General features: G+C 37.9%; 2 protein-coding genes across 3 annotated transcripts in view; one reads left to right on the forward strand and one right to left on the reverse strand.

The window, feature by feature from the left end:
* COMMD1 (copper metabolism domain containing 1) overlaps positions 1 to 3,585 on the reverse strand; it is a 99,899-nt gene extending 96,314 nt beyond the window's left edge. The window contains exon 1 of one of the 2 annotated variants that reach the window (XM_032212806.1): positions 2,948 to 3,372. In XM_032212806.1, the coding sequence (XP_032068697.1) occupies positions 2,948 to 3,139 (192 nt within the window). In that variant the 5' untranslated portion in view covers positions 3,140 to 3,372. Of the gene's footprint in view, positions 1 to 2,947 lie in introns of both variants that reach the window. The other variant, XM_032212807.1, reaches the window with a different exon arrangement.
* Positions 3,586 to 5,647: 2,062 nt separating this feature from the next.
* CCT4 (chaperonin containing TCP1 subunit 4) lies at positions 5,648 to 19,636 on the forward strand. Its single transcript, XM_032212805.1, has 14 exons — positions 5,648 to 5,951; positions 7,240 to 7,292; positions 10,361 to 10,450; positions 10,667 to 10,775; positions 11,644 to 11,786; positions 12,760 to 12,881; positions 12,959 to 13,091; positions 14,322 to 14,461; positions 15,156 to 15,252; positions 16,315 to 16,425; positions 16,687 to 16,817; positions 16,900 to 17,134; positions 19,091 to 19,204; positions 19,464 to 19,636. Exons 1-14 carry the CDS (start codon positions 5,813 to 5,815, stop codon positions 19,476 to 19,478), a joined length of 1,632 nt encoding a protein of 543 aa, XP_032068696.1. The 5' UTR covers positions 5,648 to 5,812; the 3' UTR covers positions 19,479 to 19,636.

The following is a 19,636-nucleotide window of genomic DNA, read 5'->3' on the forward strand; positions in this document are numbered from 1 at the left end:
TGTTATTTTATTTATGAAATATTGTTCTGAAATTTAGAACAAGGTCCTCATTACCTAAATATGATTTTTTCAATAAACTGCCTTATTCAATGAAACAGCCAGCAATCAAGTAGGAAAGGAAAACTATTATTTCCATGGATAACCTTATTTCTCTTTACCCAAAGGAGAATAAAGGGCAATCCAATGTTCAGAGGCACAGCCTAACCCACTATGGGAAGGCACAAATACCATCAGCTGGTTTGCTCCATATTCAAGGTGACAGGCATTATCTATTATTTGCATAGAGGCAACCAGGTTGCATGCAAATACGGTATATATAGGTGGTATTTATGTTACAACCTTACAATACAAATATGAAACAGTGGAGCTTATATTATGACATTACAATGTATATTTAATCATTTTGGCACCACAATAGTTAGAAAGTGATCTATATTTCTATTTACATAGCAACTGCAACATTCAGAAATTAAGTATTTAAGTCTTGCAAATTATTATAGTTTGCTTTTAATTCTCATGTTCCTTTTATTCAAGCAAAAAGATCTGAATGAAGGTTCTCACATGAAATCTTTAAACAAAAATGAATCAAAACATTTTATTACCTCAAATTGTGATCCCTTTCACTAAAATTGTTACTTTTTTCTTAGTTTTGTATGGATTGTATTATTGCTAATTTGTACTGCAAGTTATAACTAAATGACATATGTCTAAGAATAAAACCAGGACAAAATGTATGCAGAGGTTTTTTTTTTTGGAAATGACTATGCCAGGAATGTCGCATTATGTCCAACATTTTTAATGTTTATCTGATAAAAACCTTTAAAAAAAATATGTAGGGTTTTATGGTATATAAACTTCAGACAGAAATGGTCTGAAATACATTGCACACACTCATACACACACACACACACACGCACATGCTATCCAATTACATATAAATAAAATTAAAAATAAATTAAAAGCAATTAAAAAATGAAAAACATAACTACATTAAAGATAGTTCTTTATTTGAATTTCTGTTATTTCCTATAACATATCAAAATAATTCTGTAAAATTATCTATGCTTTCTTTGCAATTATGCAAAGGGTAATAAAATCCCTTGAAGGTGTTTCGTTTCAAATCAAGCTTAGAGATACATACTGGTTAGATTCATGGTTTCTTACAAAAGTTGGCCTCAATTCACACTATGTATTCAACACTATGTCTTAGTTTAAACGTTATGCTTGTTGGGCTTCAACAATGTTTAACCAAAATGACCAAATAATATTTATACATTAAACTATCATGTCATATCATAAATATCAACAACATTTATAGCATAATTGCCTTTTGTAAACCTTCCCAGGGGGCTTCCAACAAGCAAAGTCATTGGAGGGGGAAACCAGATTCATTTAACGACCGCAGCAAAAAAGTAATAAAATCATGTTAAGGCTCATTTAACAACCACACCATTTAGAAAGAAGTTCCATTCTCAATTGTGGTTGTAATCTCAATTGTGGTTGTAAGTGTAGGACTACCAGTGCTTTTATAGCAGTTCTTCTATTGATGGCGGAAAAAAGATAGAGACTTTTTACATACAATATGCTTGGGAAAACCTCTATAATTCTCTCCAAATGTGTATTTTAATTTTTTGAGAGTTTTCTCAAGACTATTTTAAACACCTGAAAACAGCTCACTAAAATTGGAAAAATACTTTATTCGGGGCTAAAAGAATCTTCTTTCAAAACTGCATTCCCGGCAGAAATCCCTTTTGTGCATTTTCAAAGTATCACTGCACATTCTTAAAGCAAAAAATGTTGAAACTTGACTTAGAAATTATATTTCAAATTCCAAGAAAAACTGCATGCATTTCAAACTCTAGCTTTGAGTTAGAAAAAGATGTTACAAGCTTTAAAATCCAAGATTGCACCGACCAAGGAACAAACATAGGAAATTCTTGACAATTGAGATCAGTCAGTGCCAACATGGGAGATCAATGCATGGAAGCAACTGCCACTTCTCCCTCTTTCTAAGAACAATGTGGCAGGGAGAAATGACTCCAACACACAGAGCCCTTGGGGAGAAGAGAGTGAAATGATGTAAATGGCATTTCCTCTGGTCAGGTCACGCCTTGAGCAAGAGTGTTAGAGAGTCCTGGTCAGATCTGAACCAGCCCCAGTAAGGAAAACCCTGCAGGAGCTTTTTGAGCATGGCAGGAGGAGGCCTGGCCTTGACAAGTGAGCAAGCTGTAGATATAAGTGCAAATAAGTGAGAAGAAGAGGAGGCAGTTGCTCTGAGCAGGAAAAGCTACTTTTACTCCTCTGGCTGCATTTGGAGGATAACAGGGATTGAAGTTCAGGGATTTGAACTCACCCCATTCCTAAGAGGATCTATAAGGGGAGTGCATAAGTGCACCAGCGTGCCTACTGTCCCTGTTCTAATGTTCCCATTTATTTGTATCCATTTCATGTTTATACTTATATCTGTTATCTTATACATACTCGACAAATACATAAAAAAATAAAAATGAATAAATAAATTTCCTCCTTTCCAGAAGAGAAATAAAGCCCGAGAAGGCATTCTTTTCTTCAAGGTGGGCACCGCTAAACTTGAGCTCTCTAGAAGCGTTGCTACAGCTATCAGCATTCCTAACCAGAACCGCTTTATAGCAGTGGCCTAACTGGTGCTGGATTTGGGAAGAGAAATCTATCCCGATCCTGCCTCTCACCCGCATCCGAGTTGCTGTGAGCATCGGATTGCTGACTGGTCCGATCTCTTCCCCCCCACTCTGAAATGCAGGGAAAGGGTGCTTAAATTCGCGTGCTTTTGAAAAGGGCGGGCTTGGGAAAGACGTTATTCAGCGATTTCGTGCCCAGATACAAGACCAGCCTCGCTGCGCCCCCCCCCCCCCCCCCGTTTGCACCGCTCTGCTCCACTCCGGTCACCTGCCAGTCCCGCCTCCGTTACCTTGACGATTCCTTTCATTTTAGCTAGCAGGACTCCAAATTCCTGCGACGCCGTTTCCGGGTAAAGCTGCTCCCGCAGCAACTCCTCCGTGATCTCCGTGTTGCCGTAAAAGGTGGCCTGAGCGATACCATTTAGAAGCCCGAGTAAGGGCTTGGCAGGCTCAGGCAAAGGATGCTCCGCGGAAGCCGCCATCTTGTTTGAAGGGGCTCAACTGGACCTGAAAAGACTAGAGGATGGGAGCCGGGCGGGGACAAAAACTCTTCCTTGGAAGGCGACCGCTCTTTCCTGGGGATAGTTGCGCCCCCTTTGGGTGAAGGGAATAGAAAGCCGAGTTCCTTGTATGTATGGCATACCAATTGTATGGCATATGTTTTTCTGACTGCGAGGTGATTTTTTTTTTTTGCACGGTTGCTTGCGTGACGTCACTTATTAATCAAATTTATGCATGCGCTTATCTCCTAGAGGGACTTATTATGTCTTGCAGGTACATTGTACAGTCCAGTTTGTCTAGCATTTTTCTGATGAGAACATAGGGATATGTTGTATAACTATTATCCTTACCTTCTTTACTACACCCCTTTTATTGGTATTATTATTATTACTCTGTTGCTTTGCATGGACACTGAGCGATTCTGCATCAGAGACAAATTCTTTGGAAAAATGTTCAGAGAAGAGCAACTAAGATGATCAAAGGTCTGGAGACTAAAGCATACAAAGAAGGGCTGCAGGTTTTGGGTCTGGCTAGTCTAAAGAAAAGAATTAGGGGTTGACATGATAGTATTCCAGTATTTGAGGGGCTATAATAAACAAGAGGGGATCAAATTATTCTCCAAAGTACCAGAGGGCAGGACAAGAAATAATGGTTGGAAACTAATCAAAGAGAAAAGCAACCTGGAATTGAAGAGAAACTTCCTGACAGTGAGGACAATTTAACCAGTGGAACAGCTTGCCTCCAGAAATTGTGGGCGCTCCATCACTGGAGGTTTTTAAGAAGAGAATGGACAGTCACTTGTTTGAGAATGTAGGTTCTTCTGCTTGAGCAGGGGGCTGGACTAGAAGACCTCCAAAGTCCTTTTCAGTTCTATTGTATTCTATTCTGTTCTTTTAGATTTTCTATTCTAGTCCAGTCCAGTCTATTCCTTTATGTCTCTAATCACACTTTGCCAAATAAAAGTCTAGTCTAGTCAGTGGTGGGTTTCAATTTTTTTTGAACCTCTTCTGTAGGTGTGGCCTGCTTTGTGAGTGTGGCTTGCTGGCCATGTGACCGGGTGGGGGTGGCTTGGTAGTCGTGACTGGGTGGGTATGGCCAACTTGTAAAATGTGGTGAAACTCACTTAACAATGTTGTTGCTTAGCAACCAAAATGTTGGCTCAGAAACTCTGGTATTTGAAGCACGCAAGTCTTAAAGCTGTCAAGTTACAAAACCCTTCCATCCCTAATTCTTTAGGAAAAAAAACCCAGGGATGTTCAAACTTGATAGCTTTAAGACTTTAAGGTTTAGATAGGACTCTTAGAGGCAGGCAGGGCAATTGGTGAGCCAGCCAATCAGTGAGTGGTGGGCGGGGCAAGCATGGTGCGGACAGACAGGGTGATGGAGCTGGAACCGGTTCTAAACAGCATGATAGATTTAGAACTGGCAGGAACCCCCCTGAGCATAGTATAGTATAGTATAGTATAGTATTCTCCAGTAGAATATCTACTAACATAAAATCGTGGAGGTTTTTTGTGAAAAGCAATTTACTTTCAATCCCTCATTCATCAGTTTATAATTGTTCGAAAATGTTCCTGAACAGAATTCTCTCTCTTTACTCTTGGAGATAAAATAATCTCTTTTTTTAAAAAAAAATCTCATCTGGCATATGAAGCTGGGATGAAAAGAATGGTCAAAAGAATCTATATACTTCTAGTATTATAATTTTGTGATATTAAAATGAATTGGTACATTAAGTTGCAAAGATTCTGAAACAATTATTTCAGCCCATGATAATAAAATAAAATATACATTTGATAAGTAAAACAAATGTTTTACAATTAAGAATTTGTGGCATACAGAAATCTCCCAAAATTAATGATTTGCTTGCTGAAGTTATGGAACATTTGTTGCTTTTAAAAGTATTCTCATTTGAAAAGTTAGGCTGATTTCTTAAAAACTGGTTCTTAAATCTCATTTAGCTCTGCCAGTTTGTATTTGTATGCAGATTTACTTTGAAATCCCACTCATTTTATATCAGATTATTTTCAAGCAAAAGAAAACAAAATTGCAGAATAAATGTGTGGATTTTTTCCTGCATTTTGTGCTTTGCAATTTGCAACATTTGATTTTCTTTAATTATTTTATTAATGATTATAAATTCAATAATTCCTTCCTTTTAGCAAGACTCTCCTTTTCGCGGTGGTTACATTGATGCTTCCAATTATATTCTGCGCCAATAGAAGAGAATTCAGCATTCAGACTGTTGAGCAATTAAGAATGACACTGGAGCCTGTGGCTTTTGATGCCTATCTTATTCCGTTTAGCATTATTGCCCTACTTAAAATAGTTCGGCTTCAGCCTCTGGAAAACATTTACGCACACAGCCAAATTCATTCTTTCCTTTCCCGGAGGTCACTACTTGAAAAAAAAAAGTCAACCGTTTCCTGTGTTTATTGAAAATCAGGCACATACAAAGACAACCCTGTACGGAGCGTCGCTTTCAGCGACGGCCTGAGGAACCGTTGCAAGGCCCTTTCTTCTCCCAACTGCTGCCGCGCGCGTTCTGGAAGGTTCCGATCGGCGTTGGGGAAGTGTTGGTGGCGCAGGTTCCAGGACAGGGGAGAAAAGAATCCATCTCCATCGGAGGACTGAGTGGGCATCCGGGCGCAGACATGCCGGAGAACGCAAGCACAAAAGGGGCCTTTCTAAATGCGGCCTCAGGGAACCGTAACTCTGGCGGCAATCGCAGATCTTACCAGGATAAAGATAAGCCGGCTCAGATCCGCTTCAGCAACATTTCTGCGGGGAAAGGTGATAGATGGGACACCGTTGTCTTTATAGGGGGAAGGATGGAGGGGTGATGGAGGGGAGGATGAATGGACCCTCCGTTGACATCTGGCGGGCTCGGGCAGGGGCTCCCGGTCCCTAAAGCATCCAGACCACACCCCTCGGCCCTCCGCTTCTTTTGTTGGAATGAACTGAGGTTCTTTCAGAGTCTTGTTGAAGATAAAAGAAGGCCGAGCAGTATAAACCCTATTATTTTTTCTGTGCTTTTTTTAAATGAAAGAGAAGAAGATGAATTGCATTCGTTGTAAAGGAACGATTTCTATTATCCTTCCTATTCTTTTCCCACTTTTAGAAAGTGTAATGGATGTCATTGTACTGAATGTTTCCAGTGTGATTTGAAATAAAAGATAAACCCTTTATACAAGAAAATCTTTCTTGGTCGGATTGCACAGCGCAGTAAATCATAATGTGATCGCTTTGATTAGAGGTTAAGATTGAGGTCAGCATCTATAAGTGGAAAAAGCTGGGGATTCTTCCAGAAAAGTGATGGATTGCCTGTGGCTTGTTAGATTCTTGGATCCTCCTCAGGGTGATCCTGAACCATAGGTGATGTCAGATGCAAAAAATAAAACTGAAGATCAAAAGCAAATTCATATAGAGAGAGTTATCCTTTAAACAGATTTCAGTTATTTTAGTGTTCACATTGAATATGAGTTGCATTGTCAGATAATAATTTGTTTTTAAGTAATATAATATATAATTAAATTAAATTTAAATGGTGCTCTCACTATCCAAAACATAATATATAATTAATATGACAGGATTATAAAATAACATTATTTTACTATTACTTTTGCTATTTTTCATGTAGTATTGGTTTGCTTTCTATACAGTTATTGAGTCCATGCATTATACAAAAGCAGTATTTGCTCCACTTTAGTTTGCTACATGAATAAGCTATGATAGTTGGTCCATGCAATCAATATACAAGCCACTTTCAGATATATTCAAATACTTTGAAAATTTGGCATGCATATTGTGATTTTTCTTTTTTGGCCCATGTGATGTGAACTAAAGAAGTTGGACTTTATTTAGCAAATCATAATTAAACAAGCAATGGCTTAATAATATGAATCACTTTATTATGTTTTTGTGGAAGCTGGTATTTTAAACATCCTAGAGGATTTAGTGTCTAATTTATTATCTTATTTGTGGCTACACAATGTCTTTTCGAGTGGGCAGCCATAAATGAAATTGTTTGCACTTGAAGTAAATTTTGAATATATAAAAATTATTTTCATCTCTATTTTAGCGGTTGCGGATGCTGTCAGGACAAGTCTTGGCCCAAAGGGAATGGATAAAATGGTGAGTTTTGAGCTGGGGTTTTGTGTGTGTGTAGTTTGTGCTTATAATAAATCTATGTAGAGCATTTGAAAGATGTTTTGCAGAATGCATTAACAGAAGCAAAACATTCTCGAATCAGTAAATTACTGTATTTTTAGGAGTATAAGAAGCATCAGAGTATAAGACGCATCCTAATTTTTGGGGAGGAAAACAGGAAAAAAAAGTTTCTGCCAGCATCCATTGGTAGTAATCTGACTAGCATCCTTGCAGCAAACAACAAATGGCCTGGCCAGGTTCAGCAGCCTGATTCAGGAGGAGCAGCTGATTGAAGGGTAGAATACCCCCAAACAATTGTTCCAGGCTGCAGGGATTGCCACAGACCATCGCTGCCTGTGTGCCTCGCGTTTCCCAGCGGTCCCAGGTGGCAGGGATCCTCACTTCCACTCGGATTTTGATAATGAGCAGCACATATTTTTTTATCCATTTAAAACAAACCCTATCACCCTACGCAGATTTAACTGGAATGTTTGGAGTGGGATAGGGTAGGGGATGATTTTGTGCAGAAGGAGGACTTGGCTGCTCGAAGAAGCTGGCCCAGTGCTGGTGGTGCTCAGGATCGCTGAAGCCCTCTTGGAAGGCTGCGGGGGGGGGGGGGGGGCAGGCCCTGCCCGTACAAGGGCATTTACAGTAACAATGCATTGGTTAACATCGCCTCCCACAGCCACTTCCTCCTACCTTTAAATCCTCTTTCCTCTGTGTGAGCCAAATGTTTGCCGTGTAAAACTGAAACCAGGTGCTCTTGTGAGGTGGCGTGGGAGCTCCTTGGGAGAGGCAAGGACAAGCTTGGTGTTTCTTCTCTCCCATCCCCCTTCCTCTTTGCCCGACCTGCCTGCGATCTTAGCTCGTGGCTCCTTGGTTTATCTTTGCTTTTCTTCCGCCTGCCCCATTCCATGAGGAGGTATGGCAGAAACACGTGAAAGCAAGAAATTAAAAAAAAAAAAAAAACACAATAGCAATAGCAGTTAGACTTATATACAGCTTCATAGGGCTTTCAGCCCTCTCTAAGCGGTTTACAGAGTCAGCATATTGCCCCCAACAACAATCCGGGTCCTCATTTTACCCACCTTGGAAGGATGGAACGCTGAGTCAACCCTGAGCTGGTGAGATTTGAACAGCCGAACTGCAGTCAGCTGAAGTAGCTTGCAGTGCTGCATTTAACCACTGTGCCACCTCGGCTCTCAGAGTTTCAGCCAGTAAAGGCTTGGCAGCAGTGCTGTTGAGGAACAAGAGGATGCAAATCTGAGGGGAAGAAGGTGGCTGTTTTCCTCCTGAAGGGGCTCCTTTTCCCCACCCCTTTCCCTGGGTTCATAGGGAATCTCTCATCTCTGCAAGCTCTCTCACCTCCTTTGTTTCTCCCTCCGCTTTCATGAGGATTGTGGCGCCCTTGGGAAGATGATCATGCTTTGAAAACCTTAGGAGAGGAGGACAGAGAAAAAGGGCTTTTCGGGCGGCAGTTTTCGGCAGGTTCCAAGCTTTCTTTCCCAGTTACTCAGAGGCTTTTGTATATGCCACCCTCCTCCTCCTGCAAATGAGAGTTGCCTCAGAGACGCTAGATTTCTCAGGACGCTAGATTGGGAAGTTAAAAACCTGGAATGGGATACAATCAAGCTTGATTCAAAGGCTTTGGATCTCTGCACTGCCACCTAAAAATGCTGTTACAGTGATCTCTGCAGAGCCCACTTCACCTGCCTCTTCTCGGGCAGTTCCAGGCAGCAGAGATTGCAATAACAGCATTTTGGGGTAGCAGCGAAGCGATCTCAGGAGCTTGATTGTATCCCATTCCATGTTTTTAACTTCCCAATCTAGCGTCCTGACAAAAGCCATTTTTGCAATCAGGGAGAAAAAAGAGCATTTCAAGTGACAGGTGGTTCCAAGCTGCAGGGATCACGGAGTAGCCTGAAACCTCCCGCCACATGTAACGCGAAGCACTTTTTTGGCTTCTGCATGTGTCCTTTTTGGAATCGGGTAGGGGATTGTGGTGCTACTGCCCAAAAATGCTTTTGTTGAAAAGGCTTTGAATGCAATTCCCTGGGAATTATTCGGGAATCAGGCTCCATGTGGAAGTGAGGATCCTCTCCCCCCCCACCCCCCACCCTGGCCTGGAACCACCTGAAAATGCGGCGCACGGAGTGGGTAGTGGAGCTACATTTGGAGTATAGGACGTATCCAGATTTTCACCCTCTTTTTGGGGGGGAAAAGGTGTGTCTTATACCCAAAAAATGTGGTAACACTTCCCAGGAAGACTTGATGAACTACTTCAAAGGCTTTTACCAATTGTCTTCACATTCATTCATAGACAGCATTTCTACTGGACCAAAAACTAAGCAACTCTGCATGTGCAGATACTCAGAGGAACCCATTGAAATAGATATGTCAATTTTTCCTGAAGATGAAGCTTTTATTGATATTTTCTTCAGCTTTTATTGATATGCTCCGTACACTCATGGTAGTGTACTTTTAAATACTGCAGTAATTGAGTTCCCATGTATAGATCCATTGAAAGCTGATATGAAGTTGCTGAATATTTATATATGTTTTCAGAAGTAATAAAGGGAAGGGCTTAGAATATCATAGTAAAATAAAATTTTGTGCAACTATTCTAATTAATGTAACTACGTGCGCCTTAAATAGTTAAATAGAGTGCCGTGAGAAACGAAGAGATAAAATAAGTCTTATTTGGCATGAACCGTATTTATAAAAAGAACTACCAATGAATCTTTGGCAGATGATTTTTACATTAAATAATGTGAAAGGATTGTACTTTCATTCAAACTCAAGTACATCAGTTGTACACTTTGCTATTCAAGAAATGTCATGAGGTTTCATGCTCTTGAAATTTCCTTGGATGCAGAAGTGCCGGTGAACATTACTGAAAATATTTCTAACCCTAGGCTAAATAGTAGTTTGCTATATTGAACCAATGGTTGGTACTTTTCAATACATAATATAAATTGATGCTTAAACTTGTATTCTGTTTGTAGATTTTCTTTTTTGAGTTGGTGTCCAAATACTTGATTGTGCTTTTGTAGATCCAAGATGGTAAAGGTGATGTGACAATCACAAATGATGGTGCAACAATTCTGAAGCAGATGCAGGTTCTTCATCCTGCAGCCAGAATGGTAAGTTTATAAATTTATGTAAATGCAAAAACTAAAGCCAAATTACACTAACTACTATGATGGTTATATTCCTTATAGAAAATAATTACTGCAGTACATTGACATGGAGCCTAGAAATGTGTACATTTGCATATTGCATGTTTTTTGTTAATAAAAACCTCTAGTAGTGTTATACAGGAATTTATATTTTTTCTTTCAATATTTGACAACATGTAGCTGGTGGAGTTATCAAAAGCACAAGATATTGAAGCTGGAGATGGCACTACATCTGTTGTGGTCATTGCAGGTTCTCTCCTGGATGCTTGTTCCAGACTACTTCAGAAAGGTATCTTTATATGCAGTTTTGCATATGGAAATGCAATGTAAAATAATAAAAAATATAGTCTGGGTGATCTTTTGTCACAGTAGAAAACTTCTGCATCCAAATCTTGGCTATCATGGCTGCATCTCACCTATCCAAGTTCCATGAACTGTCAGTCAGGGGTAGGAGACAGATTGGGAAGAAAGGGAGGATGGAAACCCAGCTGAGCCATGTGAGAAGCTACAGCCAGCCAAGATTAAATAACAAGATGTAGAGCTGGGAACCGAGCATCTATTTCCTAAACAATATACAAGCACATTTTAGATAAGGGGTGGGGAGGGCAGGGGAGAGGGAACTTTCCTTTGTGTTGTTTGCATGGAAAACCTTGATGAGTGACTTATAAAATGAACCCAAAGTACAAAAAAGAAGTGTTACTATAGAAATTGCTTCATTGGTTATATGACTAAAGCAACCAGTTACCCCTCCCACAAGAACATGAAAGATTTTTGTAGATTAAAAATAATTATCTCTGTGTTTCATATGGCTAATGTAGGCTAATAGTTTTAGAGATAAATTGGAAGACTGGTTACGTCATTTGTATTACGTTACTGTTAAGATTTATTTTATGCCATAGGATTATTATTTTTTGCTTCTAAAATGAGACATTTTAAAAACCCCTAATCAGTCTTTTCAGGAGCCTTAGCTATTCCAAGCTTGGTTTTGTCCATCTACTTACTACTAACGCAATTCTTTTATAGACAGCTTGATTTGAAATCATTCTGTGAGATCAAATCATTGAGACCAATCTATGAGATCAGATTGTTGATGTTATAGATCTATATCTGTGTATTGATTATAGTTTGAATAAATTTATATCCTAAATTCTCCTTAGGAATTCATCCCACCATCATTTCGGAGTCATTCCAGAAGGCATTGGAAAAAGGCATTGAAGTCTTGACCAGCATGGGACAGCCTGTCGAACTAAGTGACAGAGAAACCCTCCTTAACAATGCAACTACAGCATTGAATTCTAAGGTGGGTTTTGGAAAGAAAACACTTGATAAGTTTTTACTTTTGTTTATTTGGGTATGTATAATTTGCCTTTTATGTACAGTTTATATGTATAAGTTTATATGAGTCTCCATGGGCTCAATAAATAAATAAGATTAATTAGCCATCAGTAATGTTTAAGAGTACACAGGGTATGTTTAGTTTCAAATTGATTTATGATCATCCCAACCCTCGGCAAACATTCAGCATCATTTCCTATTGAAAGCTAGTGATATAATTCTTACAATAACTTTAATCATTTAATTTCCAGAATGACTTCATCAAAATGTACCTATGAAAACTTTTTACAATTATTTGAGGTACAAAAACTTTGTCATTCCATGAAGTCCTGTGTAAAATTTGCACAACATATAGCTAAGATGCAGTTATGAGAGCCTCTAGAAATCATGGCACAGGCATTAAAGAAATGAAAGAAAGATATTTCCTTTTTGCCCAGCAATATAATCTCATTAGAATGTTGTCTGTTCCCCCCTCTCCTGGACTGCCTGCCTGGTCTATCTAGTATTTCTATGAGAATTTTGTTCTGATTAAAAAACAAAATGATTAAACATAGAAGTCTTTTGCCTTGTTCTGGTTCCTTTGTCGAGACAAAATCTATTCATTTGGAGTTGCTGTTGCCATTTCATACATGAAAGAAGAACCATGCATCCATAATGAGTATTGTAGGAAAGAAAGCTTTACAGCTGTCCGCTTGGAGTTCAGCTATTTACCATCAGTCTTGAACATTAAGCTTCATTAAGCTTGCTTCAGGAGACCTATTGAGAGAGTCAAGTGCATGCTGTGGATTAGGTTCTATTTAAATATTTACATTTTTAAAACAATTGAAGAAATTAATTCCTGTTTCAATTTTGAATAATTAAAAAAGTAAAGTTGTGTGAAATTCTTATATAATGGACAAACAAAAGGCATGTTAAGTAAATCTTTACTGATCCTTCAGGTTGTATCACAGTATTCTAGTCTCCTTTCTCCAATGAGTGTTGACGCTGTGATGAAGGTGATAGATCCAACTACTGCTAGCAACGTGGATCTTAGAGACATTAAAATTGTTAAAAAACTGGGGTAAGAGTTAGTCAAATTCTGAATTTTTATTTGTATCTTTATTTAGTATTGCTTATTCACTGAGTATTTATTTTTAGGGGCACAATTGATGACTGTGAACTCGTTGAAGGGCTGGTCCTTACACAAAAAGTGGCCAATACTGGAGTGAACAGAGTGGAAAAAGCTAAAATAGGTCTCATTCAGTTTTGCTTATCTGCTCCAAAAACAGATGTAAGTTTTTTAATTCTTTTGAATAACTTATAAGCAGTCTTCAACTTACATTAGTTCATTTAGTGACCATTCAAAATTCCAATAGCCCTGAGAACAGTGACTAAGACTTTTTCACGTTTAATGACTATTAGAACATCTCCATGGTTCCATGATCAAAATTCAGATGTTTGGCAATTGATTTATATTTATGACAAGTTTCAGTGTCCCAGAGTGATATGATGACCTCTTGCAACCTTCTGACTTTTGTGGCTCAAAAAGCATTGTCCTTTTCATTCTATTCATTATTAAGTGTCCAGTTAGTCCTCAACTACAACCATTTGTTTAATTACTGTTCAAAGTTACAATGACTCTGGGAAAAGAGGCTTATGACATTGTATCATCCCTATTATCATGTGATCAAAATTCAGATGCATGGAACTGGCATGTATTTATAGTGATTGCAGTGTTCTGGGGTCATGTGATCACCTTTGGCAATTTTCTGACCAGCAAAGTCAATGGGGAAGCCAGATTCATTCAACAACTATGTTACTAACTTAACTGATTCAACTGTGGCAAGAAAGGTCGTAAAATGGGACAAAACTCACGTAAAAACTGTCTCAGCAAAAGAAATGTTGGGCTCAATTGTGGTTGTAAGTTTCTTAAAATATTAATCTTGTATTTGATTTGTAAAAATGTAAGATTTTTACAAAAAACAGCATGTAAGATTGTATTGCAGACTGACTTTCTGCACTCATTAAAGAATACATTAGGTTCACAAAGCAAGATATATCCAATTTGTTTTGAGCAATCCTCTTAACATAAGACTAAGTGCAGTATTATGCTAGTTGACGTCTCATACAACTAAAGCATTCTTCCTTTTCTGCAACTATCCATAACTACAGCAGATTTCTAGGGACAGGCAGTTGACAGAAATTACAACTTAGAGTTCAGTCTGTTAACTATATTTTATTGATAAAAATCACTGTTTTTCCCTCCACTAAAAGAATTGTCTTTGGGAGGCACTCAGGGAACCCTAATGCAGTGTTCTATAGAAATGAAGCAAACTGACAAGAACTAATGCCAAGAAATTGATATTTTTGTGCCTAAAAAAAATAAAATGTCAGCTGTAATTTAGTACTTTGCAAAACCTGTATTTTGTCTGTTCGGGTGATTGGATTGTTGCAAAGCTATTAAATTGACTATTATGCACAAGTATACTTAAAATACTTTTTTTTTTCATTTTTCTACTAGATGGATAACCAGATTGTTGTTTCTGACTATACTCAAATGGATAGGGTCTTGCGTGAAGAGCGAGCCTATATTCTGAATTTAGTTAAGCAAATTAAGAAGACGGGTTGCAATGTACTACTCATTCAGAAATCCATTTTGCGGTATGTTTATTTCAATAGTTCATATTTCATTCATTTTTAACTAGAACTTTAATTTTAGATTTAAAATTGTTCTTGTCATAGTTAATACATGTCTAATGCACCTCTCTCTGGACTTTATATACTGCTAAAGCTAAAAACAATGGAAATGAGACTTTTTTTAGCACTGTAGTAATGGAAGAACTATATTTCCCAGTACTTGGTAATGTGCTCTGACTTGAGATAGAGGCAGGGGTGGGATTCTACCGGTTCAGACCAGTTTGGACGAGAACTGGTAGCTCCGACTATCAGCTGGGCTGGGCCCTCCTGCCCCTGCGCTATACTCACCTATATTCCCTTTTCTGAAGCCCAGTTGATAGCACGGCAGAGTGGATTGCTGCACCTCAGCAGTTTTCCTCCCCAGCAGTAATGTGGAAGGTGATTTCTCTGTGAACCATGCGCGCTGCGTGTGCGTGCAGTGAACCGGTTGTTAAACCAGTGGGATCCCACCCCTGGATAGCAGAGCCATAAGAATTACTTTCATAGTTCCAGAAGGCTTGGGAAATATCTGAAACCCATATTTGATAGTATCTTATTAGAGTAGGAAGAACATAAAATTATGTTCTAAAGTTTTGAAATCATTCTATGCAGATCAGAATAGTTCTGATAATGCTATGCTGTAATATATATTAAACCGCATCTAATGTATTGGTTGTAGGGATGCTCTAAGTGATCTGGGTCTACATTTCCTCAACAAAATGAAGATTATGGTCATCAAAGATATTGAAAGAGAAGACATTGAATTTATATGCAAGGTGAGATAATAGAGGCTTCTTGAAATGAATGAATTCTTAAGTCATGGAATATTATAATCCTGACAGTATCATGAGTAATCATGAATTGAAATTGATTGTAACAGTGAATGAATCTCTGTTGACATTTGTAATGCTATAATAAAAAGCAGTCTATAAATATTTTCTAAAAAAGTTTACAGAATAATCCTAACATCAGCTCAGAAGCTAAGAGTCATTAATTTAATGGGTCTTATTTCCATACAAATAGATTGAGGTTCAGTGATATAACATATATTTATCAAATTACTTATGTGCTTTGTGAGTTTGTTCCCACTCTGCTCCCTCAGTTATGCTCTTACAAACAGCTAGCCAGTTGAGATTACAAATACATGTATTTTCTACATTAATGCATTTTCTTAATTGCTTAGTTGTGAGCAAACTGAATGAACCAGAAGCTACTTTGGGAGACACATAATCAGCCCAGACACTGTAACTCTGAAGTATCTGTCACTATACTGCTTCTTTGCACTGTTTTGTTCACATCTGGGATGCATCTGATAGATTTGACCCACCACTGAGGACTTTAAAATAGTACACATGTGGCTATAGTTCTATATATGGCCAGCATATGTGTTTTCATAGAGGACAAGGTGGCAATGGTGGGTAGCTAAATGAATAAGTGGTTTTCTCACTCCCTCAGTCTTGCAGTTTGTCCCTGCTTTTAAAGGAATAAAATAGATACTGTTTTGCATTCCTCTCAGAGATTTCCTCTCTTCTTTGAGCAAAAGTCATGTCTGGAGGTGATGAGAGGCTGTTTCTGCCTGTAAGGTTATATATGCCTCTCTCCCTGTTATGAGCAAATAAGCAAGAGTGTATCCTTATGGTTATTTGGGGATGGGGAAGCTGTGTCGTTATGGAGCTGTATGCACATTTGTTTTCATTCAGACCTGGAAATAGATTTGACATCTGCTTGGGAAGTTTACCTGCCTTTTGATTTCCAATTCCTTGAGCACTATAGAAAATTCTGAAAAATATTACATATCTAACCTAAGATATATTTGTGTATTGTTTATTTTTTAAAAGACTATTGGAACTAAGCCAGTTGCTCATATTGATCAGTTTACTGGTGACATGCTGGGATCTGCCGAAGTTGCAGAAGAAGTTAATTTAAATGGATCTGGAAGGATAGTTAAGGTAGGATATATCTTGTCTACTTTGTTCTGAAATTAAAACAAATTTTTCAAACTGGGTTGAATGGATTCTTTAGGATAATGAAAAAAAAGCCCTCCTTGCTAAGAACTAAAGGAAAACTCTTGAAAAGGATACTGTCATTTTGTTGTCATCAGTGCTTTCATAGTTCTAAAATCTGATCCCAAAACGAGATCTCCCCCCCCCCCCAAGAGCAGTAAGCTTTCTTATCTGAATATTCAATATAGTGCCTGTTTTGTATTTCAGATTACAGGCTGTGCTAGCCCTGGAAAAACAGTAACAATTGTGGTACGAGGGTCTAATAAACTGGTGATTGAAGAGGCTGAGCGTTCCATCCATGATGCTCTGTGTGTTGTCCGTTGTTTGGTCAAGAAAAGGTACTGCATCATCTTTTTGGATCAATAAAATCATTCAAGTTAGCAAGCTACACTTCAAGCTGCATTTTAATTTTAATTTCAGAGCCCTAATTGCAGGTGGTGGAGCACCAGAAATAGAGTTGGCAATACGCCTGAATGAATATTCTCGTGTTTTAAGTGGCATGGAATCTTACTGTGTTCGTGCTTATGGAGAGGCTCTGGAAATTATTCCATCCACCCTTGCTGAAAATGCGGGCCTTAATCCGATATCCACTGTTACAGAGTTGAGAAACAGACATGCACAAGGAGAGAAAACTGCTGGCATCAATGTCAGAAAGGTAATCTGCAAACTGTAATAAAACAAATGATGTACCACATATTTGACATTAGTAAAATTCTGCCTTTTTGGAGTTCACTAGTACTATTTTTCATGTTTATTGCATTATGCATAACTAGGATTGTTCATCCTGAAATTGCAATATAAATTGCAACAAATGCAGAGAAATGCATTGAGTTTGTAGCTATATAGTGTTGGTTTGGGTGACCCAATTTAGAAATGTCAATTAAACAAAATCCTTTTTTGCTCTTAGAATGTTGGACATTTTAGCAAGTGGCAATATAATTGTAGTGTTTTGTTGTAGTGTGCCTACACAAACAGGCAGCTAAATAGCAATTCACTTCAACAGTCCCACAAGCAGCATAATAGCAACTTAAGTGCATGGCTTTTTTCTTGATGCTTCTTCTAATACACATACAATTTTTGCAATTAGCATTTCAACAAAGAAAACTATTTATGTCCTTTTTCTGTGGAGATCGGAGCGTTCTAGCTTGATCTGTAATGCAACTTGCACATTTTAGGAATGAAAATGAAGTACATGAAGGCACAAGGATGGTGACATTTAAATATCACTCATGGACTTTATTCTGCTATTTAACAATAGTTGCTATTCAGGCAGATAGTCTGTCCCATTGGCCATTCAAAGCTGCTTCTGATGCTGCTGTTTGTGGCTTCAAACCTATCTGACACAATGTAAATCAGCATGCATGGGGGAGGGGGGGTTGTGTGCGCATGTGCGGGGGTTGCACATGCATTGCGTTATGGGCATGCACACACACACCCTTTTGGCACGCAACAACAAAAAGGTTAGCCATCGCTGATCTAGGTTATCTGAGGAATTGCCTCATCCCAAAGGAATTGGTCCACCCCTCCCACATCATCAGAAGTAGCACAGCTTCTGAGCATTGGCAAAGCTGGTTGGGAGCTGTCTTCTGCTGAAATTTTGCTAAATCGCCCTATATCTAATACTTCCTTCTATGGTTTTAGATATGTCAGTGAAAATGGCAGTCATATAGAGAGTAATAGGTATATGTCAACAAAAAATAGTTTTCTTAAATGTTTTAAATTACGTTAATAAAGTAAAAGTGAGGAAGTGTTGACCTCTATGTAGCCTTGTTGATCTGGTTTGCATAATTTAATAAAGTTGTCATGATTTTTCATTCTACTTTGTTGGCAATAAAATAGATCTAATAAGCTTTTATCTCCTGCAAAAAGACTCAGGGAAACTCTATTCCTATTTGGTCTGTTCTTTCTCTTTGTATTTATTTAAACAAAATTGCTAATCATCACTGCAATTAAGGTTTGTGTTATGTTTATTTCCTATTTTCCCTATATGGGAAAAAGTTGTCGGAACAGTTGTCATAGTTGTAAAAGTCCCATCTCTCACAGGTTTAATACGTAATTTCTGATGATGTTAGTTAGTATCATTAAAAAGAAAACAGTTGCTTAGTGTTTAATACAGTAGTACTTCATATATATGTGTATGTATACATACATGCACACATATACGTACATATACATATATAACAGAGAGAGGGAGACCTCATCTACCTCTTAGGAGTTTTGGTTGCCACTTTTTGTTTATTTATCTGCAATATCCCTTTTGAAGTAAGAATTATAGCCACTATTTTAAGGATATCCTCACCTTAGATTTGTGTAACAGCAATTTCATATTGGTAGTTCTGTTTTCAGTGAAGAAAAGTTCAGTCATAAATGGGGTCATTCCTTTGCTGGATAAGCAGAATCAGATTGGCTACTTTTGCATAGTACTCTGTATATGTGTGTGTACTCCAAAATGTTTTAATTTTGCTGATACAGATATTGAGAAAACGTTACATATTGGATGATTATCTTTTAGTGTAGACATTTGAAAAAGCTCTTAGAAATATATAATATCATGTTTAAGATGCTTGCTGATAATTGTTAGTACTTTGATATTGTGATTTTTAAATTGTAGGGTGGAATTTCAAATATCTTGGAAGAGTTGGTGGTCCAGCCTTTATTGGTGTCGATCAGTGCTCTTACCCTAGCTACAGAAACAGTTCGCAGCATTCTTAAGATTGATGATGTGGTAAGCTATTTAATGTTCTTTTCAATTGCTCTAAAGTCCTTTTTGTCTAATTTTTGTTAATTTTTAAAATCAAAATGATAGTTCTTACCATGTAATTATTGGGTGAGAATTATATTGTAATTATAGTTACCTAATGTGGGCAATTAGGCATGTGCAGTAGTTTTTGAAAATTTAGAATACTATATTATGGAGAATAAAGGTTGGCAAATTATACATTGATATCATTTTACATACTATATTCTGTCTTTTTTTTTTACAGGTGAACACTCGATGAAATGACTAAAGGAAGAGGCAGTGCCCTTAACTAGTACACTATCCTAACTTTGGAACTTGACTTCTTTATAGAGGCACTGCGTTAGACACCTACATAACTTGCGGGTTGTGTTCATGTTCTGTCAATCTAAGTTAATAAAACCTTAACTTCAAAAGACA

This window comes from Thamnophis elegans, chromosome 3 (assembly GCF_009769535.1).
Source record: "Thamnophis elegans isolate rThaEle1 chromosome 3, rThaEle1.pri, whole genome shotgun sequence".
NCBI classification, from domain to species: Eukaryota; Metazoa; Chordata; class Lepidosauria; order Squamata; family Colubridae; genus Thamnophis; species Thamnophis elegans.